The sequence below is a fragment of the Furipterus horrens genome, unplaced genomic scaffold (assembly GCF_987537825.1).
Source record: "Furipterus horrens unplaced genomic scaffold, mFurHor1.1.pri manual_scaffold_7, whole genome shotgun sequence".
NCBI lineage: Eukaryota > Metazoa > Chordata > Mammalia > Chiroptera > Furipteridae > Furipterus > Furipterus horrens.
In genome coordinates, this window is record NW_028327177.1 from 61,819,979 (window position 1) to 61,845,728 (window position 25,750).

The following is a 25,750-nucleotide window of genomic DNA, read 5'->3' on the forward strand; positions in this document are numbered from 1 at the left end:
GTGTAACAAAATCTCATTGACTTTATTTAATTCTTTCAAATTTGCAATGGAAGACCACTATTCAGTTACTCATTAATGTCCTTATCAAACTAGATCACTGACAACATATTAAGACTACATATACACTTTGGGTATTAAGAAGGGAAATAGTGACTCTAGGAGAGACCTACTGTGTCTATAAGCCTATCACCCACCATTCTTGTACCAGCACCTCAGTTCCCAGACCTCTGTCTCCTTTCCTACTTTAGGTTCATGTGGTTTATGTGAAGGCTCATTGCCCACATTTGAATTATCAGGAGCAGAATTTTAAAATCCTGGTTCAGGAATGTGCACACAATCCCAGGCAGGACAATGTCAGTGAGCTTCTGGATTTTGCTGAGCTTTGAGACAAGAAGCTCTGATTCCATTGGGATCAGAAAGCTCAAAGGATATAAGTCTTCAGCTTCTGGTGGCCATTGTTCTGCCTGAGAAGGAAGTTAACTGAACCCATTAAAAACCGGTTTCATAGAAAAGCTTAAAATTATAACTGGGCCATCAGATTAGAAGTTTTAAGACAACAGGGTCTTACCATTATCAGACTCTGATGTTATATAATATTATCTCTGAAACCAAGACCTTTTATTTTTAGAGTCTAACCTTTTTCTAGGAAGTAGCAAAGTGAAGGAACATTGTTAGTAGTCCTGACAAAACTGTCCATTATTTTTGACATTAAAAATTGCATGCAATCATTAAAGAAAATAATACACTACCATTTACAGAATTACTCATAATCCTGTAAATTTCAGTGATTAGATTTTAGTCATGCCTGGCAAGGACAGAACAGTGGCTGAGAAGCACATGTTCTCATATAAGATACCTAAGTGGTATACTCAGGGTAAATAATACTATGGATTTAAACATAATAGTTTTCCTCAGATGAGACAATTTTAGTTTCTAAAGAGCATTCACTTCCAACATCTCAATCCCTGACTTTAGTGGCTGCACACTGTGTACTTCGGTGCCACACTTAGGACAAGTAAAGTACATGTCAAACAAGAAACTGCTCTTAATGCAGTAATAGCAGAAGATGTGCTCACAGCCTATGGTGTGCGGCATGGTGGGCCACTCTCCACACAGAGCACACTGTTTCCCACTGCTGGCTAATGAGCTGTCACCATTAGGAACACCAGTAAGAGGGATGCACCAGAAAGATAACTTGGCTTTCAACTTTTGGATGTTGATAAGCGGTAAGAGAAAAATGAGAAACTCTGCAAAACCATGCCAGAGAAGCTCCCTATTCATATACTCAAAGCCAACCTCACGCATGTTCTGGGGCTTGCAAAATACTGACCGCATGCCTAGGAGACGTTCTGTCAAAGTTGCAAACTTGCCCTTTTGGAGGAAAATCAAGAAGTTAATCAACCCCCCTAATTTCAAAAGTCCAACCACAAGGTTCACACACTGTTTGGCTTTCCCAAATGATGCCAAATGATGGTTTCGAAACAAATCATAGCACCGTTCTTCTAACCACTTCCCACCAATTGTACAGACAGCATACCAGAGCTTTTGGTTTTTACTCGGTGGCTTGTATCTCAGGGTTGGAGAAAAATCATTTTTGTACTGAATATTTAAAACTGACTGTCCCACAGTGGCATTTTTAGAGTAAACAGTGAATCGCCACAAAAAAAGCCACAAGATGGCTTTGAGCTCAGGTTCAAACAGGGCTAAGAGCCCTGGCTGAAATCCATGGAAGCACTGAGTAACCTGGAACCACACCAGCTGCTCCAGGGCCTTGTTCAATTCAAGTGCATCCAACTGACTTATTCTTAGCACCCTGTGTGTGCTCTCCGCAGTCTGTTCTCTGGAAGCCATGCCTTCTCCAAAGGGCTCTAGGAAAAAGCATGATGAGGAAACATCGTCAGACAGTGAAGATCTAGAACCGTCTCCCCAACTCACACTCAGAAAACTGATACACAAAAGACAGGACACACAGAGGATGTGCCTTTGCATCATGTCAAAAGAGCACACTGAACAGTCACTTCTTACTCAGAACTCATTTCTCTTTCTCCTTGCTTGTCCTCCCTCCCTCCTTTCTTCCTGTTTTTCTTTTTTCATTTGGTCCTCCTTACCAAAGGAGTTAAAGGTTTTAGCAAGTGACATCCTACTGCCACAAATGTACCTCTATGTAATCCTCCTTGCTCAGATAGTTTAACAAGGAGATAATAAAATCCTGTTAAGTGCTTAGGCTGCTGGAGAAATATATGCACTTAATAAAAACAATGAACTATATGCTACACTGCAATAAATATAAGTCAAGACCTCAGTTTAATGCCCAGCACTTCCACTGACTCCAAAAGTATGCTTTTCAACAAGTCACTTAATCTCCTACTTATTCATAAAGGTAGGAGAAAAAAAAATCAACAATTAAGTGTTTATTATTCTATTGCACAACTGCAGAAAATACATACTAGCACAAAGCAACATGAATGCAGAAATGTCATTATTAAGGTACTAAAAAGGTATGCATCATATACTTTCTAAGAAAAAAAAACTATGATGCAAAAATATAGTCCACGATCATTTCACAAATACACCAAGGAACAAGATCGGTGCTAAAGGGTCGCAAAGCTTGTCTAATGAAATAGAGAAAGCTGGTTAATGGGTTTGCTGGGTATGACTTACTGATTCCAAATGCTTTTATTACATGCGTACTACATACGAGCCAGTGCCAAATGGCTGTTGCCACTGAAAGAGGGTACACACCACTTAGACAATGCACATTTTATCAATAAACTTTCAAATCCAAACCACGATACAAAATCTGTTTAAATTTAGTTTCAAAAATGGGTCCTCAATAAAGAGTACTTGATCATGATCTCTAGGCCTTCCAAAGGCGTAATACACTAACAGAAAGAACATCAAGTTACACGGGGGTGGGGATCCTGCCGAAGGCCAGTCATTGCCGGCACTGGCCATGCGATCTTGGATCAGTCATTTCAGCCAATCTCTGTCTTGGTTTCCTCACTTATACTGTAAGGGCTGGAGACAAAATGACCTCTAAGTCCCTTCAAATTCTATTACTTTATGATTTTTACTAAAAAGATGTTAAGTGTAACTTGTTAGAAGTTAAAAGGACTGCAAAGCATATCCTAAAATAAAGCTGTATGTCTTAAAACTGGGATGAGAGAACTTTTCTAGAAAAAAGATTTTAAATTACCCATGGATCCCAGATGACTTAGGGGCAGGAAGTTCAAGTATAGGAAACAAAAGTAACTACTAAATAATAGGTTTTTTAGTGCTCTTTTCTTCCCAAACCAGATATATGACAGGAATGTTTCTTACTCATTCTGGGTGATCTGACCTTTTCTCCCTTCCTGAAGTTCCACCAAGATTTCGAAGCCTACAGCAGTGGGAATTTTGGCTGTAAGTTCTTCTGTGAAATCCTTGCTTCATATTGGTCAGGAACTACAGGCGAGAAAGAAGGGGGTTAGAACAGAGTTTTCTTGGCTCCCTCTACAAATCTAATTAATCCCCAAGGCTTGTTCTTTGTCCAAAATATTTTTCTAATCCATCCCTTACTCTATCCCCAGAAGCCTTTCCCCAAATTCCACTCTTCTCATCTCCCCTGGATTGTATCTAATAGGCATACCTCTTTCAGTGCATTGCCCACATTGCAATCCTTTGAAAGCAAGCTCCCCAACCCCCACCCCCACCCCAGCTTGCTTGCCTTCCTAATGCTTTGACCTCTCATCATATAATGCCCCTTCTCTTGTTCACTAGAGAATAGTTTACTCCCTGTGCCCTTTGCTGGGAGCAGTCCATTCCCATTTTTTAACTGAAAACTCATCTTAAGTTCTTAAGCACTGAGGTAGGTATCACTTCCTCTGGATTCTCCACATTTAGTTATCTGCCTCCTGTAATGCTCCATGGCACTCCATTCTTCTTTTGTATAGACCTTTCTGAACTGTGAATACACTACTCTTCAATGGTCGATTTCCTCCAAGAGAAGATAAGCCCTGTTGCAAAGATTATTTGAGTCTTGTCACAGTTGAATCTTAGCATCCAGTACAGTGCCTGGCACATAGAATGCATTGTACAAATGCTAGATGGACAAATCAATGGACAGAAAAAAGTCTGGGATGAGCGAAGGGTAGAAAATACAAATTTCCATCTATTCAAATAATTTCAAATGCCCATATCAAGACTGTTACTTATTACTTATTTCAACGTGTGTTTCTTGTGCACCTGGTCCAGAGCAATTAATAGGAGCTAGTGAAAAAATGGTAACTGGACCCTCTCAACCCCTGTGGAGAGTATAATGTAGTGGGGTAAAGAGTGGGGTAAGAGTGAGCTATGTAAAATGTCGGACAATTATAAGGTGTGCTAAGTAATATGCAAGGGGAAATTCAGGTCATTATGCTTACAACCAGAAAAGGCTACATGAGGCAATATCTAAGCAGCATCTGAAAGGTATGTGGTGTCAGGCCGTTAAAGTAAGGTAAGGGCAGTAGTCCAGACAGAGGGAAGAGCAGGTGACAAGGACTGGAGGTCCAAGGACGAAAGATAAAGTTGGGAAAGAAAGCATGAGACCCATTCTCAAGGTCCTGAAAGCCAAGTTTAGGAGGCTGTATTTTGTCAAGATGGTCAGGGAGAGCCATTGAATAGTTTGTAAAAAAGAAGAATTAATAATACTTCCATTCTACACAGCTTTTTCTGGCCACACTGAGAATGGATTTGAGGCCAAAAGACTGGAGGCATATTGAGCATCAGCCTGCGAGTCAAGTGTTGCTGGTTCGAATTCCAGTCAGGGCACATGAATGACTAGGTTGCACGCCAGGTCCCCAGCTGGGGGTGCGAGTGAGAGGCAACCACACACTGATAAAAAAAAAAAAAAAAGAATAAGACTGGAGGCATAAAGGCCCGTTAAGAGGATTGTTAAATTGATCTAGTTAGAAACTAATGATGGTCTAAATTGGAAAGGTAGCAGTGGGGATGGAGAGAAAGAGGTACCTCTGAAAGCTAGGAAGTGGTAGAATTGACAAGATTTCATGAGAAATAAGCCAAGTATCACTGACTTGAGTAATTGAGGAGATTGTACCAGTTCTCTGTAATGGAGAACATGCGGAGATACAGTTTTGAAGGGAAAGATAATAGATACATGTAGCTTTGGAGATCTGAGGCAGCTAAGTGGAGAAGTTAGGTATGCAGTTCTGTGAATATGGGCAAAAAACTCTAGATGGGAATATTGGGCATGGGGTCCCTCTCACTGGACTAATTTATTTTAATTCTAGTTAAATGCTCAGATTAGAAAGGCAGTGATCCACACAAGACAAATGGATCGGTTCTCTGCTCCTCCAGTTCAACGGACTGCTGCGTTTTCCCGTGCAGTGCCAGTCTCAACCCTGAGACACGATGGTGAAGATCGGAGTGAACGGATTTGGCCGTATTGGGCGCCTGGTCACCAGGGCTGCTTTTTACTCTGGCAAAGTGGATATTGTCGCCATCAATGACCCCTTCATTGACCTCAACTACATGGTCTACATGTTCCAGTATGATTCTACTCATGGCAAGTTCAAAGGCACAGTCAAGGCTGAGAACGGGAAGCTTGTTGTCAATGGGAAGTCCATCACCCTCTTCCAGGAGCGAGATTCCACCAACATCAAATGGGGTGATGCTGGTGCTGAATATGTTGTGGAGTCCACTGGGGTCTTCACTACCATGGAGAAGGCTGGGGCTCACTTGAAGGGTGGAGCCAAGAGGGTCTTCATCTCTGCCCCTTCTGCTGATGCCCCCATGTTTGTGATGGGTATGAACCAAGACAGGTATGACAACTCCATGAAGATTGTCAGCAATGCCTCCTGCACCACCAACTGCTTGGCCCCCCTGGCCAAGGTCATCCATGACAACTTTGGTATTGTGGAGGGGTTCATGACCACAGTCCATGCCATCATTGCCACCCAGAAGACCGTGAATGGCCCCTCTGGGAAGCTGTGGCGTGATGGCTGAGGGGCTGCCCAGAACATCATCCCTGTTTCTACTGGCGCTGCTAAGGCAGTGGGCAAGGTCATCCCTGAGCTGAATGGGAAGCTCACTGGTATGGCTTTCCGTGTCCCCACCCCCAATGTGTCGGTTGTGGATCTGACCTGTCGCCTGGGGAAAGCGGCCAAATACGATGACATCAAGAACGTAGTGAAGCAGGCATCAGAGGGCCCCCTCAAGGGCATCCTGGTCTATACTGAGGACCAGGTTGTCTCCTGCAACTTTAACAGTGATACCCACTCCTCCACCTTTGATGCTGGGGCTGGCACTGCCCTCAATGACCACTTTGTCAAGCTCATTTCCTGATATGACAATGAATTTGGCTACAGCAACAGGGTGGTGGACCTTATGGTCCACATGGCCACCAAGGAGTAAGAGCCCCCTGGACCACCAGCCCCAGCGACAGGAAGAGAGGCCCTCAGATGCTGAGGAATCCTTGCCCCAAACTGATCCCCCAACATATTGAGAATCTCCTGACCTCTAGTTGCCATCCTAGACCCCCTAAAGAGGGGAGGGGCTTAGGGAGCCCTACCTTGTCATGCACCATCAATAAAGTTCACTGTACTCCCCACCTCTACCACCCTGGCTGGTTTGGCTCAGTGGATTGAGCATCGGCCTGCGAGCTAAGTGTTGCTGGTTCGATCTTCCAGTCAGGGCACATCAGAGAAGGAAAACTCTGATTCCAAAAAACCTCCGCTGCCTTGCGGCATACCTCTTCAGGGGAAAGGTTAAGGGAGTAAACCCCGACAGAAAATCCGGAGCCGGAGTCCCTAAGGCGGTTTGACGTTGTAGTCAATACCGGCAACTCCTGCGGCGCACCTGAAGCCAAGCTGTATTGACTCTGTCTTTCCCTTGGATCCTTCAGCTGCGAAGAGAGGGGGGGGGGTCTGCCGCATGGGCAACAGCAGACCCTCCATATCACCCTGCCCAGGCTCTGTAGCTTCAGCTTCACTGGAGAGGACACTCCAGCGTCATCGCAAGATGTCGATTCAACACGGGAGGAGACAGATACCGTGTCACTCCCGAGTCGGACTGCACAACCATTCTCGGTGGTGCAGATAGACTCTTAAGAAGCTACACCATCGTCTCTCGAGACGGACGGCTGCCGACTCCCCACCTCAAAAGGACAAATGGATCTTGTCCATTTTACAACACATTTAAGTTTCTTTGTAACAATATAATCTTTTCATAGTTTCCCTATTTCAGCTACTATGGCATTTCATTGATTATGTTCACTGATATCACATATCTTTGGGCTTTCAATCTTTCTGTGCTGTACTCCTCAACATCAGAGTTCTGTAGGCTCCTGTTCTTCTAGTCTTGTGCTTCTCAAATTTGAGCATTTATCAGATCACTAAGATTTGTTTGATAGTGGTGCCTCCGTTCCAGAGTTTCTGATTCAGGAGGCCTGGAACGGGAGTCAGGGATTTGCATCTCTAACAAGTTGAGAACTACGGGGCAAATCCATTTCAAACCACAATTCATAAATACTTTGGCATATAATGACCCATAAAGCTCAATGCTGCATACCTGCCCAGCCTCTCATTCCTGGTTTGTTCTCATCCTTATATCCAGAGCGGTTGTTTAAACTGCACTGATTCAGCCCTGGCTGCTGTGGCTCAGTGGATTGAGCATCGGCCTGCAAGCCAAGTGTCACTGGTTCGATTCCCAGTCAGGGCACATGACTAGGTTGCACATCAGGTCCCCAATTGGGGGCATGAGCAAGAGGCAACCACACAGTGATGTTTCTCTCCCTCGCTTTCTCCTTTCCCCTCTCTCTAAAAATAAATAAATAAATAAACAAATAAATTATTAAAAAAAAAACTGCACTGATTCATGTGCTCCCTTTTCTTCTATTACATAGTCCTTGTGAAATTAGAGACCATTCATAGCTTCCATAAACTCTATGCACATCAGTACATCCTAGCCCTGCAAGGTGCTTGGGATGGAGAGATAAAGATTCATCCTGGCCCCCAACCACAATCTGCAGGGAGGAAGCAAGTAAATGGACAACAACCAAGATAGATGGTTTCACAGGTTCTCAAAGCCAACACACAGAATTTCAAAACTGTCTTGATTCAAAGTTCACACAAAAAATCATCAACAAGATATTTTTCACTTTTTTTCTACAGTTTACAAGTTTTCTCTAATTAACATATCATTTATGTAACTAAAAAACTAAAATATTATTTGAAAAAAAAAAAACATGATTAAACCAAAACCTACAAAATTATTTCCCCACACTTACCATATCACCTCTTTATTTCATATTACCCCTGGGGTAAAGTATAAACTTCTCAGACACAACCTGGCCCAATCCTGTCACTACCCCTGCAAGCATATAACCATCATTCCCCAGTGGAGCTCTGAATGCAGACCACCTTTCAGTCCTGCCTCTGTCTTTTCTCTATGCAGCTAACACTGACCTTTCCTACCAACTACCCACAATGCCCTTAACTATCTGCCCTTCACATTCCAACTCTATTATAAAGTTCTCCATAAAATTCATAACTATCCCCAACTCCCATTATTACTGTTTTTCAATTGTGACAACAGCTCTGTGACACACACTTGAGCCCTCAACCACTTATACTGTGATTTCAGTCATATGAATACATCTTCTCCTAACTTGACTATAAACTACTTAAGGGAAGAGCCTTATACTCATTTCTCAAAGTACCTGCCACCGATATAGTGACTCTGATACCTAGCTCAGTTTTTGTCATGCACAGTTCTACAATCATTCGTGGTATGTGGGGATACAGTAGATGGAACTCATCTAGTGTAACACAGTGTTTACAATACAGACTTCATATTCTCTGACCAGCAAGATAAGGGAAGCTCTTTGATTGTCAAAGTGCTCTTGAAAAACTCTGACCATAATGGACATCAATATTAAGTCCAACACTACCAGTTCCCTCTCTTCATTCTCATTCCCACGTTAAACTGGAAGCATTGCTATTTTTTTTCAGACGAGTATAAGACAAAGTATGTGGTTTGCGTTAGAGGCCATTTGTACCAATTTATGTATTTTTAAATACTAGAGTCACAGTCAGTTTCAGATTGTGGCTGATGAATATCATTATCTTACAGAGTTTACCATAAAGATGGGCTCATAGTAGCCACTCCATAAATGTGTGAATGAATATGCAATGGAGTGAGTGGTCTGGTAGTTCCTCAGTGTGCCCACTGAATACTGTGAGAGCACCTAGATAAACTGGATGGGAAGGGAAGCTATCTTTTCCTCAGGCTACATATGTTTAGTGAGAAACTGGTCAGAGGGGAGCAGTTACCAAGAGGAGTCATTTATTTCAAATCCCTTGCTTCTGGAGGAATCACACTTAAGAACATTTGGTAAAGATAGGAATTTTTGATAGCTGCCAGAAAAAGAGACTTAACACACTCTCTAACCAACCCAATATTTTACAAAATTCTTTCTTATCCCTCCTGTTACAGTTTAACATTTCCCCTCCCTTTCTCCCCAGGCCTGGCCTCCCTGCAGATTAAGAACAGCTGGGCCCTCAGACTCCACTAGACCTGCAGACTATTATTAATCTGCTCTTCAGCCTTTTCCCTTCCAGATGAATAATCTGTTTCTCTGATTTTTTATTTTGTTTTATTTTGCAACACTGTTGTCATTTTTGTGACCTCTTTTAGCTGTGAACATAGAACAGACACTGTATCACACAGCCTATGGTGAAAGGGGAACAGTGCCTATTCGGGTGACTGGCAAAATAAAAGGCAGGTTTAAAACCAATCGGACCTGGGCTCAAGTTCTAGCTTTGTCATTTACTTGCCATGTGACCTTAAGAAAAGTCACTAGCCTCAGATTCTTCAAAAGGCTGGAAATAATAGCTACCTTACAAAGTTGTTGAGATTAAACCAGATAATGTTATGAAAGTGGTTTGGAAACAGGAAAGCAGTATTTTTTATTATATTATTTCTGCTTTGCCTGGGGCTGGGCATAAGAAATAAAAAAGACTCTTAGCTTGCTTTGGCAAATCTCATTTCAAAAGACTGAAATCTTCATTTTTACCCATACCAATGCTTCAATTAACCAGGAAGTACAGATGACACCACTGAAACACATCTGTGGCAGTTGGTGAACATGATGACACCAGCGTGTGCACATGCATGGGAGCCAGGCAGCAAGGGGCAGAGACAGAGATCAGTGGTCTCATTATACTCTTAACTAGCATCTGGTCTGGAAGGAGACCATGGAGGGGAACTCTGAGAGAATGAGGATGGGTCTCCCTGGTTGGTGAATGCCCCTCAGCATGGCTGTGTTGGTTATCAGGAAGCAAAGAAATCTCAGGACAAACTGTTAACATCTGATTCTAGGGTGCTTCATTGCACAGGGTATAGTACAGTCTAAGATGACCACTCAACCTCGGTTCACCACCAACATACTACATTCAGTTCTTCCTCCTTTCCTCTCTCCCTCTTCTGACAGGTGCAGCTATTTTAGAATACTTGTGGAAGAAATGGATGAAATTGAAATAACTACAAGTCCAATTAATCTGCTTATGAAACCTCCTTCCTTCATGGCTGTGCAATATTTGCTTATAAGGTGTAGAACACAGAAAAATGTCATAAGTGCCTTTAAACTACAGAAAGTTCTCAGTATAATTTAAGCAGTTTGTGTTTTAGTGAATTGTAATTCTCTGACAAATCCCTACTCAATTTAACCAAGAGCTATTGAGTGACTGCTAAATGCAGGGCATTCTCCTAGGTACCAGAGATTCAATCCAAATATTTAACTATCAGTTAGCTTCTTTTTATTCAAAAATTTTTAAAGAAACAAGATGCTACTGTAATCAGGATTAATCATTGATGTCTGAGCAAAGAATGGATCTCGAAATGTGAAAACACAAAACTCCCCCAGGCAGAAAAGAGAAAAATGGTATTTAGGGCAAAGAACAGGTTGTGCAAACCCCAGAACCCTGCAAGCCCTGAGGCCTGGCCATGGTCTATCTTGGAGACATGGGGATGGGTTCCAACATGAACTACATCCTTGGTTACTTAATCACCATCAATGTAGTTGCATTTGTTATGTGGAAGCAAAGAAACAGGTCATCTGTTGTGACCACAGCAGAAGGGCTTGGCAGGAGAGACTGGATAAAGGGTCAACTCACTGTAAAAAGATCCTGTTTTAAGGAGGTTGCATTGATTGTATAGGCACGAATAATCATTGAAGGGAAGAAACATAACAGGATATACATTTTAGAGGACTGATTTGATGGCAGAGTTCAGTAAGACTGAATAAAGGGAGACCAATTACAGTACCTTGGCAACAATTCAAGGGACTTAAAGCTTTCTGAAAAAGTCCAAGTAATTTAACTTGCTTTATTAAGAACTGTGAAACTCAAAAAGAAGACTGTGGTATCCACACATTTTCAAGTTAAAAATCCCCAACTCTTGGTAAACCATACTTTCCTGACTGTTACACTGATTGCTATCCATGTCCACTACTGGCCAGTCTAGGTTTACTTATTATTTCTTGTAGGTCAATACCTAGTCCCACAAAAGTAGGCTCAAACTTGGATACTTAAAAAAAACAGAACAAAAAACTAATCTTTATTTTAAAAGTTGGGACTGTTCTGAATTGAAACAAACATCGTCAGATTTAATTCAAGTTGATTTTTCCAGAATGCCAAAAACAGGCAATGTATTTTTCCTATTTTGCCTTGGAATTTCATTCCTTATTTTAATACAGAATTCTATCACCCCTATCCTCCCCAAATTATATTAACTTAAAATTCTAAAAGGCTAGCAGCAGGGAAAACATTTATGATAAAGCAAAAAGATTTATAAAAATAATTAAAAATATAACTGACAATAAATTACAGTAGTGTTTAGTGAAGGATAGGGTATGTGAAAATGATGCTTAAGGCAAAATGAAGACCAGATAAGAGGTACAGCAACTACTAGGGTTAGTGTGATTAACTTGTCACATAAATATGTTTAAGACAAAATGATGTAGCACTAAAAACTATTAAGAAAGTCTTCTGCTGACATTTTATCACTAGACATGTCACACTGATTTTCTTTCACAGAAAAAAAACAAAACCCTGAAATTTATTTAGTAAGAGCAGTAATACATAACCTTATCTCTTAAATAGCTCATGCTTTCCTTTTATGCTTTCATTCCTCAAAATAAAACTTTGTCATCTATACCACATTCTAAAACCAACACAAATGATTCTATCTCACTAAAGAGAGAGGAATGTTTCAGGATTATTTCAGCGTTTTTATTGAGTACAAATTATGAATGAATATATTTTATTTAAAGACATGTTATTGACAGAAACCTATCAATAATAATGTGGGTATTGTCAAGGGCCTGTCAATATTAATGTAATTATGATTAAGGGGATGACATGGATTTTTAGCTATAATACCAAGTAACATCTCCTACATTACTGCTATCAATATACGCATTATTATTGACCTGTTTCGAGATTCTCAGTACTAGATATATTACCATTAGGCATATTTGTCAATGTGTGCTGCCTAAAAAATTCTACATTGAAATTTACAGTCTTGTCAACTTTGTAAGCAGAAACATGTGATTCCTAAGTAATCTCTCAGGTATCAAGCCGTCTACTCCTCTCAACCCCTCAACACATCAACCCCAGGCTATCCACAATAATCAACTAATTTTTAGTATAATGATGTTGCTGCCACACTATTGTAAGGATTTCAGTAACCAAAATGTAGAGTGTGCATATTCATTTTTTTTTCCTTTTAGGTTTAAAAAAAATTTTAAACTAACATTTCACATTATGAGTTTAGATGAATGAAGTTCTTAAACTCAAGATTTTAAGCTTTGAAACTACAACCTACTATTTACTTTGTGTGGTCACATAGATTTACTGTCCGTTGTATTGAAATCAATACTAATAAATGGGGCATGCATCAAAGAGGGATTTAACAGGATACCGATTCCCAGAACACATTTCAAAATGAGCAAGAGCATATAAGCCATGGCTGAGACCATTAGAACACTGTGACCTCTGACACTGTGAACAGGCTCGGAAGTCAACGACTGTAAGTTCAAATCCCACTTCTGCCACAGACTTGCTAAGTGACTTGTCACTACTCCTTTGTTGCTCTGTTTCATCAAACATAAACCAAGTTTATAGATACCTCAATTGTGCTCCTTTGGATATAAACAAGAAGGATTTCAAAAATTCTGTTAAGGACACCAGACCTCAAATTACACTATAATGCCATCTTCATCAAATTCTAAACAAGATTTTTTTTTTTTTCTTTTTTGGCAATGGATACACAGCAGAATGTTTCTAGAATATATTCGAAGAAAAACTTCAAAATAGCATAAGTTTCTCAAAAAGATGAACAACAATAAGTAAGCAGCCCTAGCAGAGGGGACATACATTTTTTTATTTGGAGAGAAGAGAGAGCTTAACTCAAATACTACAATCTTCAAGATGATAATTACTATTACACGGTATCTTTATTCAAGTATCTAAATCTAACGCAAAATACTTTTTAAACTTTACAACAGAATTCCCAATATCTTGAGCTATCTTCACAAAGACATTTTTAAGAGAAGAGTATGGCATTTATAACCTTTCTTTCAGAAAGTTGATACTTCTGATTCTTGAAGAGAGAAAGCATTTTGTGAAACTAGAGTACAGATGTTTGAGTGACTATGGGGGGTTCTGATCAGTTCTATATTCCAGCCCAGGTTCATCAACAAGCTGTGTGACTCTGGACAGGTCACTGTACCACACTATGCTTTTCAGTAGTTTAAAGAGAAAGCAACTATAAAAAAATATTATCTAAAATCCTTAGAGAAACTGTTTTAGGAAACCTTGGAAGAGGAAGAAAAAAAGAATAAAGAACAGCCATTTCCAAAGGTAGATATGGTAATGTTGAACTTCAGCCTGGAAAAGGCTAGAGCAAATGGTGAAGTCAGAACACCTGAGACAGAGAAACAACCCTCATGGAAAAACAACAAAGCTTAAGGAACACAATCCCCACTAGCTCATGAGTTTACAGCTGCAGTAAGCATATGCCACTTCCTTACCAGTCACTAAGTGCTAGTAAGTGACTGCTGTAGCTAAGTGCCCTTTGCAAAATTAAATAAATTATTTCATCCTTATAATATGATGAAATAGGTTCTTTAATTATTTGTTTTAAAACAAGGAAACTTGAGGCACAGAGATTAGTTAACTAGTATAAAATCACACAGCTAGAAATAACGGTCATGCTCTGAACTAATGTATTATACTGACAAGTGGTGATGGGCCTAAAAAAATTAACCAAAGGAAAAGTGAACATGGACACTTTAGGATAGTACCACAGGACATGCAGATGTTAAGAGGCTAAGTACTAAGAGACTAAGAGTACAGGAACAAACTACAGCAAAAATGCCAATCCAAGGATGAGCAAATGAGCCACATGAAACATGAAGCAACCATCTTTAAGTACTTTATACAGTAGAAAGAGACTCTAGGAGCTAATGGCCTAAGAAGAAAATTCTAAATTATGTGAAAATTACTGGAACATACATTTCATTGCACATTTTATGGCACTGGAGAGGATTTAGAAATATCTACACAGGAACAGAGGTCTTAGCAATGGAAGAGGAGCAAGTACAATATCACACACATTATGTGCTTTACATTCTTTATCTCGCTGAGATCTCATAACATAGTAAGTATTATCATGCCCATTTTAAGAAGACCAAAAGTAAGGCCTGAGAAGATTAACTCACCTGTTTAAGGCCAAGCTGGCAATTAGTCATTTTCTGGTAAACAAGAGAGAAATTGCGGAACACACAAAAGGAAGTTAGTAGTATGGATATTTGGTAAGCTTGGATCCAATTCAATACCGCAGATCTCAAAGGATGATATTTTTACCCTAAAGACTAGACTGCTAGTCACTCTCAGGACTGTAGATTAGGAAAGAAATGACAGGAACATGGCTGAGCTGCCCATGTTGCCTGGATGCACGTCATCCACATTCCCCCTCCCTACTTCTACACATGTGGTCAGAGAACCATCCAGAGACTGTCAAATCTGCAAAAAGGGAGCATGTGGGTGCAAAACTAAGGCGTGAACACTCACTTAATGATTATGAACACATACTATATCAGATACTATATGCAAAATAGGGGCAATGCCAACTCATCCAACACTGGAAGGGAATGGTTATGCATAATCATAACAGAATCACCACAGAGCTCTTGGTTTTTATGTTTTAACAGAAAACACATGGATGAAATTTTATCTCACCTTACTGACAGGCAGGTAAGAAGGGGGTGCTCCGACAAAAAGAAAGCATTAAATAGAATAAAAATACAGGAAAGGGCATTAGGTTGTATAGATGGGAAAGACTGGGAAGAAGTGATTGACAGTCCACAATGGAAAGAATAGAGAGTGCCCACACTCTCTCTCCCAGTATCCAGTTGCATGTATAGAAATTACAGCACTAGCATTTGCAGCACCAAGATTACAGACTTAGAGCAAGAGGAGCAGTCAGGAATTCTCCCCTGAGTGTTCTTCCACATTCTGAAGGGACTGAAGAGGAGCATGGGATATTTAGAAACTACAGTCATTTCAAAGGAAAGAGATAAAGGAAATATCCAATTTGCTTCTAGGTTCCCCAACCCAGATAATCAAGGAAGGGAAAAAAATAAATAAATAAATAAATAAAGGAGTGATTCAGAGCAGAACTTTTGTCCAGAAACAAAGATTGTGAGTATGGCATACATTTTCCTTGTGCTATGGAAACTAAGTACATGTGAGGAAAACGTACAGCTAGAACTAAGTTGCTGGGCAAGACTGCTAGCATCTGTAAGGTTCGCCTACCAAATATGTCAAACAAAAATACCTCCCTTTCTATTGCAAAGACGATTACAACCTTCAAATATAAGTAAAAATTTTATGGCTAAAATAAAAAGGGTAGGGGGAAGGAAAAAAAAGTAAAGAATTATTATTCTGATTCTAAAGAAAGAATTAAATTTAAAATCTGTATTTATTACACAAATGAGATTGAATATAGATGTATTTATGGCTTTTACGAATGAATGAACTGTGAACATATATCTTTTATATTAAAAAACTAATAAATAAATGCACGTTAAATACAAATGAATAATTATCCTAAAAAACAGAATTTAAATGCTAGAAGGAAACACAGATCATCTAGTCTAAGATCTGAACTTAATTTTCTTAACAGAAACTCTGTTTTTTCAAGCAAAATATATAATATAGCTCCTGAGAGTCTGTTTGCTTTGTCTCTCCCTTACAAAGCTCCAAGAAATATCTATAGTTCTTCTATGGAACAGTTTTAAAACCAGATGTTGAGAGCTACCCCTAATTTCTAAAAATGAGGAGAATAGGGCCAAGAGGTACAGTTGGTCAAAGGAAAACCAGTCAGGTCTGGAACTCAACTTCCTTGACTTAGTGTAACATTCTCTCTACTATGCCCTGTTACTTCTATTTTCCTTCTGTTTTCTTTTCTTCTTCTTTTTTTAAGAAAAATACTGTGGGGCTCCCTTTTTGACTCGGTAAACAATTCCACTCTCTTCTTTCAAAACTACTTCTGGCTCAAGAGCATTCAACTCTAATCTTTCTGGGTACAAGCAATTGATAACATGAGTTAGATGAGAAAGAATATGTAAGTGAAAGAGAAAAATGCCAACTCAACCATCCGAAGTTTATTCTGTTGGGCAAGATGTTCAGACTACGAACTGTGGTGAGGATGAAGCCTCAGTCTCCCTATAATTGTTTTTAAATGTTAAGGCAAAAAATGTATTTCCAAGACCATTATGGAATGCTAGAACACATTAGACCTGAACTTTCAAGAACTGGCCTCATTCTGCAAAATGCCCTTCTTTTCACAAAATACATTTTTGGAAAATGGAACCTAAAGAAATTAACAAACAATAGCTTTTAACTTCAGGTCCCCATGTCCCAGAGGAAAAATGCTAATGATTCTTATTTGTCTTACCAGAAATCAGTATAAAACAAACTCATCGCAAGCAATTTTAGGAAAATTCTCAATAACTCTTCTTCCACAAGAAAATCAAAACTGCTTTCAAGTGCATAGGCTTTCAAAAATGTTGGAAAACTTCAGCACACTTCTGTTTTTGGTACCAAATACAACACTGTACATGAAGCATTGCTAAGAAGTTGTGTGGACCCTGCATAATCGTTAAGCCGTTCACAAGAGTTACCTCATAGCACCGCTGAATATGGGGCAAAGATTTAAGTTTGTCTTTAGATAGTCACTTCGTGGAAGGCGCCGAGCTGGTTTTTTTTTGTTTGTTTGTTTGATTTTTGTTTTCCTATTATTGGTGCGATCCTAAACCTAATTTTGGGAGTTTAGGTTTGCTTCCTTGCCTTTCCCAAACTCACACCCATGATTTGCCTCCTCCAGGAAGCCAGTGAACAGGGTCACTAAAGCAAAGGGCGACCATGACAAGGAGGTGAAACTGCACGACCTCGCAGATGCAAGGCAGACCTCGGGCTGCACCGCGGCTCCTCGGGTGTACACTGACCTTACACGCCCCGCTCCACGGAACTTCCTCTGAAACATTCTCTAGGAAGCTTGGCTTTTCCTAGCAGAACCAGGGCTACCCAGACTTCCGGAACTCGCGGGCTTCCGGGGTGATGCAGGACCCGGAAGTGTCTAAAAAAAGGGGGTAAATTAAACCAACGAGAACTACGCTCCGGCTCGAGGAGGAAGGTCTGGGAAGGCGCAGGAAGTCCCAGCAACAGCAAACACCGCCGAGCAGAAGGGCCGAAAGGTCGAAGAGCCGAAGAATGCACTGCGCGCGGTGATTGGTCAGCTGGCCTTTCGGAGAAAACCCGTGTCTGATTGGCCCGAGAGTCGCGAACCCGCCAGCCCGGGGTCTGGGCGGAGCTTTCTGAGGCCCTGGGGTCTAAGGTCGGCTGTGGAGTCAGGTCTCTCGAGGCAGGGTTTACCTGACTTCGGCCACCGAGGCCTTGGGACAAGCGCCGCGGGGTGGTGGCCGGGCGCCTCTGCACTCCGGGCTCGTCCCTCGCACACACTGGGTGGAGGACCTAACTGCAGGATATTTGCGTCGGCGGGGGGACCCTAGGGTGGGGCGGCAGTCTGTAGGCGGGGTGCGCGTGGCAAGGAGTTCGGGTTTGCTGACTGCCGCGGGCTCTGGAAGGCCGGTGGCCAGGTGGAGACCGGGCTGCGGGGTGGGCTGGGCGCGCTAACGCCGTTGGGGCACTGAGTTTGGCTGCAGGGTGCGTCAGAATAACCCCGGATGTGTAGCAAACACGGATAGCGAGTAGTCCACCCCTGGGAACCTGAAGCAAGATTTGTAGGACGGGCCCGAGGGAAGGTCTGTTTTGAGCGTTCAGCAGGCAGTTTTGTGTAGCCGGTGCTTGAATCGCCACTGCCTTCTCAATCTGTATTGTGCTTGGCAATGGGCGCCTCGAGGTTTGCAGTCAGGTAGGTAGAACTGCCTGCACATAGGTGCTACACGACGGTTTCCAGTCTTAAGACAACTGTATTGTTAGAGAGCTTATCCGCTTCAATCAGTGTCAAAAATAATTTTGTTCGTTTTTTAAAATTATGGAACAGAGTTGTTCGTCAATATGAAACAAGGGCAAGACAAAAGAATATTTATTAATGAACTCTAATACGGTTCAAGTTCATTTTTCCAAAAGAGATGTACAGTTTAACATCATTTATGCCTGGAATTTTGTTGTCTTCCACACATTAAGGAGATCTTGGGAAGAACAGGACTGGAGGAGGAAGATGGTTTCTTGACTTAATGAAAGTCCTTCCCACCCTGTGAACCAAGGGTATAAATGAGGTAGAGTAGGAGTGGCAGGTGACAGGGTGTGCAGGTCACTTAGGCATAGGCCAGGGAGTTTTCTGGAGTTAAGCCATTATAGTAGCCACTGGCTGCCTGAAATGTGGCCAGTTCAGATCAAGGTCTGATTGTGTACTGGATTTATAAAGTAGAGTGTGAAAGGAAAAGGGTAAACTACTTCACTTTATATTGATTACAGGTTGACATGAAAATGTTCTGGAAAATTTTAAATCACATGTAGCTTACATGATATTTACATTGGATATGGCTGCTCTAGAGGGGAAGAGAACCTCTTACCCTCTGGAGTTTCTAGGTTACCTTCTAGATACAGTCATGAACTGCTTAAATATGAGAACAGATTCTGGGAAACACATCCTTGCACGATGTTGTCATTGTGTGAACACTGTAGAGTATATGTATACAGACCTAGCTGGAACAGTCTACTGCACACCCAGGTTCTATGCTGTAGCCTCCTGCTCCCAGGCTGACTGTATAAAACTACAAGAGAGTAAACCACAGGGGGCAATGCTGCCATTGAGTTGGAGCAACAAAACGATCTTTATCTCCCTCTCTCTAAAATCACTAAATAGCACTGGCCAGGTGGTTCAGTTGGTTGGATTGTCGTCTCATACACAAAATGGTTGCGGGTTGTCCTTGATTGCAGTTTCCATCCCGGTTGTGGTGTGTAAGGGAGGCAAGGGATCGATGTTTCTCTGTCCCTCTTCCTCCTCTCTAAAACGACCAAAACCAACAAATAAAAAAAATAAACATACCCTCAGGGAGGATTAAAAAATAATAATAAATGAAATCAATAAATAAAAAACATTTTTTAAATCAATTGAGAGACTTGGTAAACATTAGGTATATGGTCCCTCTGCTAGCATAACATGGCTGCAGTTTTACAGCAAAAATAGTTTCTAATAAGTAGGAAGAGTCCACTCTAATGATAAAAATATAGTATAGTAAATATATAAACCAGTACCAGAGTTATTATCATTATCAAGTAATATGTACTGTACATAATTGTATGTGCTATACTTTTATATGACAGGCAGTAGGTTTGTTTATATCAGCATCAACATAAACACGTGGATAATTGGTTGCACTATGACCTCACTAGATGATAAGAATCTTTCAGGTTATTTATAATATTGTGGAACCACTGCCTTATATGTGATCTGTCATTGACCAAAACATCCTGTTGCAACACATGACTAATCATTCACCTTCTAAGGTAAGAAGACTGAGTCTCACTTAGCAGTTATGAAGAAAGGCAGCCATGTTGCACTTCTCAGGTAGGCCTACATGTCTACTGTGCTTCACTTAATTTTTATGAAAGAGTTGGGGAAGGCCTTCAAAAAATTGACATTTTCAGAAAGCAAGTTCTAGTTCATGGAGACTTATGTATGGTTCACAAACATAATATCTGTTGATAAAAATAAAGATACTGAGCTATCTTAAAATTTCAATTATTAATGAATCTAATTAAGAGTATAATGAAACATGTAGAACATTAAGATTTTTGTTGAAAATTTAAAAAATAAGTTCTGGTTTTTATCATTTAATCTCTAAATACAGAATGCCTTTTTAGATTTACAGTGACCTAGTAAGTTGAGGTTTCAGAGAAGCTCTGTTTCCCTTTTATTTTGTATTTGCTTTATATTTATTTTTCATTCATTTATTTAATGGAAGCTGCTAGGGGCCAGGGATATTGCTAGACAGTGTTGATAGAAACGTGAATTATGCAGACATGGCCCTTACTTTCTTGGAGCTAATGACTATCAATTCAGAGACAGTAGAAAAGTAGATAATGACCAAGGCATAATGTATTTTGCCTTTGATTAAGTTTTGTACCTCTGTAAATTTAACATATGAATTGCTTTGAACCTAGAATTTATATATTCCTGCTGACATGTTAAGAAAGGGTCCTTGGTGGGGTAGGGTGGAGGGTTCAAGCAGAAAAGAACAAAAAAGGCAAGCCATGTACACGGACAACAGTGGTGATTGTGGTGGGGGAAGGAGTGTGGGTGGAGATGGAAGAGGATATAGGGGGATAAATGGTAATGGAAAAAAATAAAATGAAACGAAGAAAGTCTTTAGGACTTGGCTGTGATCTTTAAAATATTAATAAAGAAGTCATATATTTGTTGTGTATTAACTATGAGAAACTAAAGAATAAAAATTTAAATTAGAACATTTATTTACCTTTAAATATGAAAAAAGATGAAAAACTATAATACCATCTTACTTATACCTTCTTTTAGCCCCTTAGCAACTTTTAGATTTTCAGGAATTTAATAATATTGTAGATATGTAAAGGAGACATTGATTTATGCCCCTAACATTGTTTAAAGATGCTGACTTTAAAAAGTTAAATTTATTTTAGCATATTACAAACTTCTTAAATCAATATATTTGAGTCTTGTAGGAAAAAGTTAAACAGGCCTTATGTTAGTTTACTACTGCTGCTATAACAACTTACCACAAAGTTAACTGCTCAAAACAACACCAATGTTTTATCTTAGAGTCAGAAGTCCAACTCAGGTCTCACTGGGCTAAAATCAAAGTGTCTTCAGGTCTGTGTTTCTTCTAGAGGGTCTAGGGAAGAATCTGTTTTTTGTTGTTTTTTTGTTCGTTGCAGAGGTTGACCAAATTCAATTCCTTGCTGTAGTAGCATTGATATCCTCAGTTCCTTTCAGGCTGTCAACTGAGGTATGGTCTCAGCTTCTGGAAGCTGTCCATATTCCTTGTGCCCCTTTTTCTTCATCTTCAAAGCTAGCAGTGGTAAGTTGAGACCCTCTTCTTCTGATTTCTTCTTCCTGTTCTGTTTGATCTCCCTAAGTGCAGTCTTTTAAGGATCTGAGTAGGCTGGGCCTACCTAGATGATCCAGGATAATCTGTGCATCTCCAGGTGCATAACCTTAATCACATCTGCTAAGACACTTTTGCCTTGGCGAGGTAACATATTCACTGGTTCCATGGACTAGGGCATGGACTTTTGGGGGGCCATTATTCTGCCTGCCATACATCTCATTTGGGCCATGCAGAGTATCCAAACTTTCTTACCAGTGTTCTCAGTATTTTAGGATAGAATATAATGTTGATTATAACATGTAACTTTTATGGGATGTGTAATATGTTTTAGGCACTATTCTAAATCCGTTTTCTGCACTTATTCATTTAGCCCTCACAAATACCCTAGCAGGCAAGCACTGTCCCCACTTACAGGTAGGGAAACAGATACAGAGTGGAGAAGTAACTTGTCTAACTTTTCACAGGTACTGAGTGGTGGGAAGAGGAGTTGAGCCTATGTAGTCTAGTTCCAGAGCCTATGTGTGCTCTGAACCACAACAGGGTAAGAATAATTTGTGAATGTGTGGATTTCCTAAACATGCTTTGGTGATAGATTGAGTACAGGATCTGGTGTCATAATGTCTGGATGGAAATTCTACCTTTACCAGTTATGGATGACCTTGGATCAGTTCTGTAACCTCCCTGAGTCCAAGTTAATAATGAACTGAATTAATAACACTTGAAGATTAAATAAGCCAGTATATGTAAAGTACCTAGAACAGTGTCTAACATAATAAGCTATAGCTAGCTATAATTATTGTTGAAAATTCAACTTGTAAAAACAGTGGTTTATTGTAAAAATTAATGTTGACTTTATTTAAATTCAGTCTCTTTATGAAACAAAAACTGAAAATTACAATATTCCCTTTAATACAGCACAGTGTTATATCCTTTCTCAGCCTCAGATTTCCCCACACCAGTCTAGCCTCTGTCTTTCTAGAAATGTTATTTTCTAGTGTTATCTGATCGTGCACTTTAAACCCTTTGTCCAGACTCCAGTATTCTCAGTTACTGTCTGAATTCCTCAGAAGGATACCAGGACATAAACTCCAAATACTCTCCCTGCCATTCCTCTGCCTAATGCTTACATAACCATCATTTCTAAGTCCCCACTGTTCTCTTTTGCTATTATTTCTTGAGAGAGAGTCATGGGATATCCCGGTTTTCTGGCCATAACACCTACTAATACCACTCCAAATTTCACCCTCTCTTCTAAGAATCTTTGCTGACATTGCCTTCATTCAAACCCTCAACATCTCTGCACTTTGAGTCATCTTCAGACAAATTCATGACCTCCAGCTTCACAACCTGTCAGGTTTACTTTCCTTCCTACTGGTCACAATGATCTTTCTGAAGTACAGACCTCCACATGGTACTGTTAACTCTCCTTTTTCAAACTCTTCAGGTTCCCCCCCCACCAGCCCTCGTTCCTGAAAACATTATTCCTTTCTCTGTGTCTCTTAGAACCTTACAGGCTTCTACTGTGGCATTTAAGATATCACAATTGTTTTATTTAAGCAACTGTCTTTCCTTGTAAATCATGAACTTATTGATAGGGAATATGAGGTGGTTTTGCTTGAAAGAATTACATTATTTTGTCATTATCTGTTTACCTGTCTGTTTCTTGTTACTAAACTGTGACAAGAGGAGGATCTTTGTTTTTTCATCTTTTTTTTTCTCTGTGCTCAGAAGGTAGGGGGTGCTTAGTAATTAATGAATAGGAAAAATATTCCAGAACATATACAAGCCAAAAAATTCTGCTTAAGTCTAAAAAAGTGTCTAAAGCTACTTAATGGGAATATATCGTCGGCAGCCGTCCGTCTCGAGAGACGATGGTGTAGCTTCTTAAGAGTCTATCTGCACCGCCGAGAAAGGCTGCGCAGTCCAACTCGGGAGTGACACGGTATCTGTCTCCTCCCGTGTTGAATCGACATCTTGCGATGACGCTGGAGTGTCCTCTCCAGTGAAGCTGAAGCTACAGAGCCCGGGCAGGGTGATATGGAGGGTCTGCTGTTGCCCATGCAGCAGACCCCCCCTCTCTTCGCAGCTGAAGGATCCAAGGGAAAGACGGAGTCAATACAGCTTGGCTTCAGGTGCGCCGCAGGAGTTGCCGGTGTTGACTACAACGTCAAACCGCCTTAGGGACTCCGGCTCCGGATTTTCTGTCGGGGTTTACTCCCTTAACCTTTCCCCTGAAGAGGTATGCCGCAAGGCAGCAGAGGTTTTTTGGAATCAGAGTTTTCCTTCTCTGATGTGCCCTGACTGGAAGATCGAACCAGCGACACTTAGCTCGCAGGCCGACGCTCAATCCACTGAGCCAAACCAGCCAGGGACAATGGGAATATATAAGATTATGATTTTAGAAGAAGTATAACTGGTGGTTGTAAGCATGGACTCTGGAACAGAAGCACCTGGCCTTCAAATTCCGGTTCTGTCACTTACCACCTCTGCACTCCTGGGCAAGTTAATGAACTCTGTGTCTGCTCTTGGTCTCTAAAGCAAGATGATAATAGGAATTATCTTTTAGGATTAATATGTCCAAATGAATTAAAGTATATAAAGTGCTTATAACAGTTTCTGCCTCATAGTAAATATTGTATTAGTGTGAGGTGAAAATACAACAGATTATGTTCTCATTACTTTTGATGATAGCTAATGTCCTTATAAACAGTGATAAAAAATAACCCAGTGTTTTGTATTGTTGATATTTAACCTGGGATTTTTAACTTTCAATGATTTTTAATATCTTGTATCATAGAATGACCATATATGAGGTCTGTCCAGAAGGTCTCCAGCCATGTAATATGAAAAATAGAGACATTCACTGAAGAAGATACAAGATACATAGGACAATGATACCTCAGTCCCCTTCAAGGGAGGCACCTTGGGACTTGACACCATTTCCCCAATCACCATTAGCTACCCTGTCGTATTTTCGTGAATATCATTGATTGTCTGAAATCTCTTCTCTTTCAAAAGTGATTTTTAGTCCTGGGAAAAGCCAGAAGTCACAGGGCACCAAATTTGGGCTATAGGTGAGTTGAGTCACCTGAGTGATTTGATGTTTTTCCAAAAAATTGTATGAGATGTGATGCACGAGTGGGCATGTTGTCATAATGAAGCTGCCAGTCACCAGTTGCCCACAGCCTTCTAAATCATCCAAATAGTTTCACAGAGGAATGTTAAAGTTTAACACAAAATTTTGATGCAGATTTGTTGCTCTGCTCACTTAGTGATTTTGAATGTGATGACCACACAGTACACATTCCACTCAACAGTATCTACCGCCACCACTGACTATTACAGTGAAGTCATCATGGTTCACACATGCTCACTCTAGTCCACTCTCCTTGGCTGCCGGGTTACATTGATGTTGCACAAACCGTTTTTGTTATATTAGCAATGGCTGGACTTTTCCCAGACAAACCTCGTATATGCAATAAACCCTTAGGGAGTACTTGTTTATGATCCCTCTCATGAGTCATTTAACATATGTTCTCTTTGTATTACTTTTGTTATTTGCTACACTATAACAAATTACCACAAACTTATGGTATAAAGTAGCAGAAATTTATTATCTTAGTTTCTATAGGTCAGAAGTCTTATACTAATCTCACTAGGATAAGATCTATGGAAGAGAGCCCTGGCTGCTGTGGCTCAGTGGATTGGGCTTCTGCCTGTGAGCCAAGTGTCGCTGGTTCGATTCCCAGTCAGGGTTCTTGACTAGGTTGCACGTCAGGTCCCCAGTTGGGGACATGAGTAAGAGGCAACCACACAGTGATGTTTCTCTCCCTCTCTTTCTCCTTTCCCCTCTCTCTAAAAATAAATAAGTAAACAAATAAATTGTTTTAAAAAAAAGATCTAAGGAAGAATCTATTTTCTTGTCTTTTCTAGCTTCTAGGAGGTGTCCACATTCCTTGGCTTGTGGCCCCTTTCTCTATCTTCAAAACCAACAATGTCGTGTCTCTGTAACTAATTTGCAGTTATGTCTCTTTCTCTTACTACAGACAGGGAAGGTTCTCAACTTTTAAGGATGCCTGTGATAGATTTGGT

General features: G+C 40.4%; 1 protein-coding gene, 1 long non-coding RNA gene and 1 pseudogene across 3 annotated transcripts in view; 2 read left to right on the forward strand and 1 right to left on the reverse strand.

Annotated features, from left to right (window-relative positions):
* On the reverse strand, positions 1-17,815 carry PEX2 (peroxisomal biogenesis factor 2). 2 transcript variants are annotated; one of them, XM_090282891.1, is made up of 3 exons: positions 17,552-17,815; positions 3,341-3,444; positions 1-1,868 (listed from the first exon to the last, which is right to left on the reverse strand). In XM_090282891.1, exon 3 carries the CDS (start codon positions 1,849-1,851, stop codon positions 934-936), a length of 918 nt encoding a protein of 305 aa, XP_090139017.1. In that variant the 5' UTR covers positions 1,852-1,868; positions 3,341-3,444; positions 17,552-17,815; the 3' UTR covers positions 1-933. The 2 variants fall into 2 exon arrangements, with proteins under 2 accessions (XP_090139017.1, XP_090139016.1); XM_090282890.1 differs by having other exon boundaries at positions 3,322-3,444.
* LOC150004543 (glyceraldehyde-3-phosphate dehydrogenase pseudogene) lies at positions 5,378-6,440 on the forward strand (annotated as a pseudogene).
* LOC150004544 (uncharacterized) overlaps positions 17,686-25,750 on the forward strand; it is a 20,294-nt gene continuing 12,229 nt past the window's right edge. Inside the window, exons 1-3 of the long non-coding RNA XR_016512393.1 lie at positions 17,686-17,940; positions 21,486-21,628; positions 22,123-22,199. This is a non-coding gene — a long non-coding RNA (uncharacterized LOC150004544). The remainder of the gene's footprint in view (positions 17,941-21,485; positions 21,629-22,122; positions 22,200-25,750) is intronic.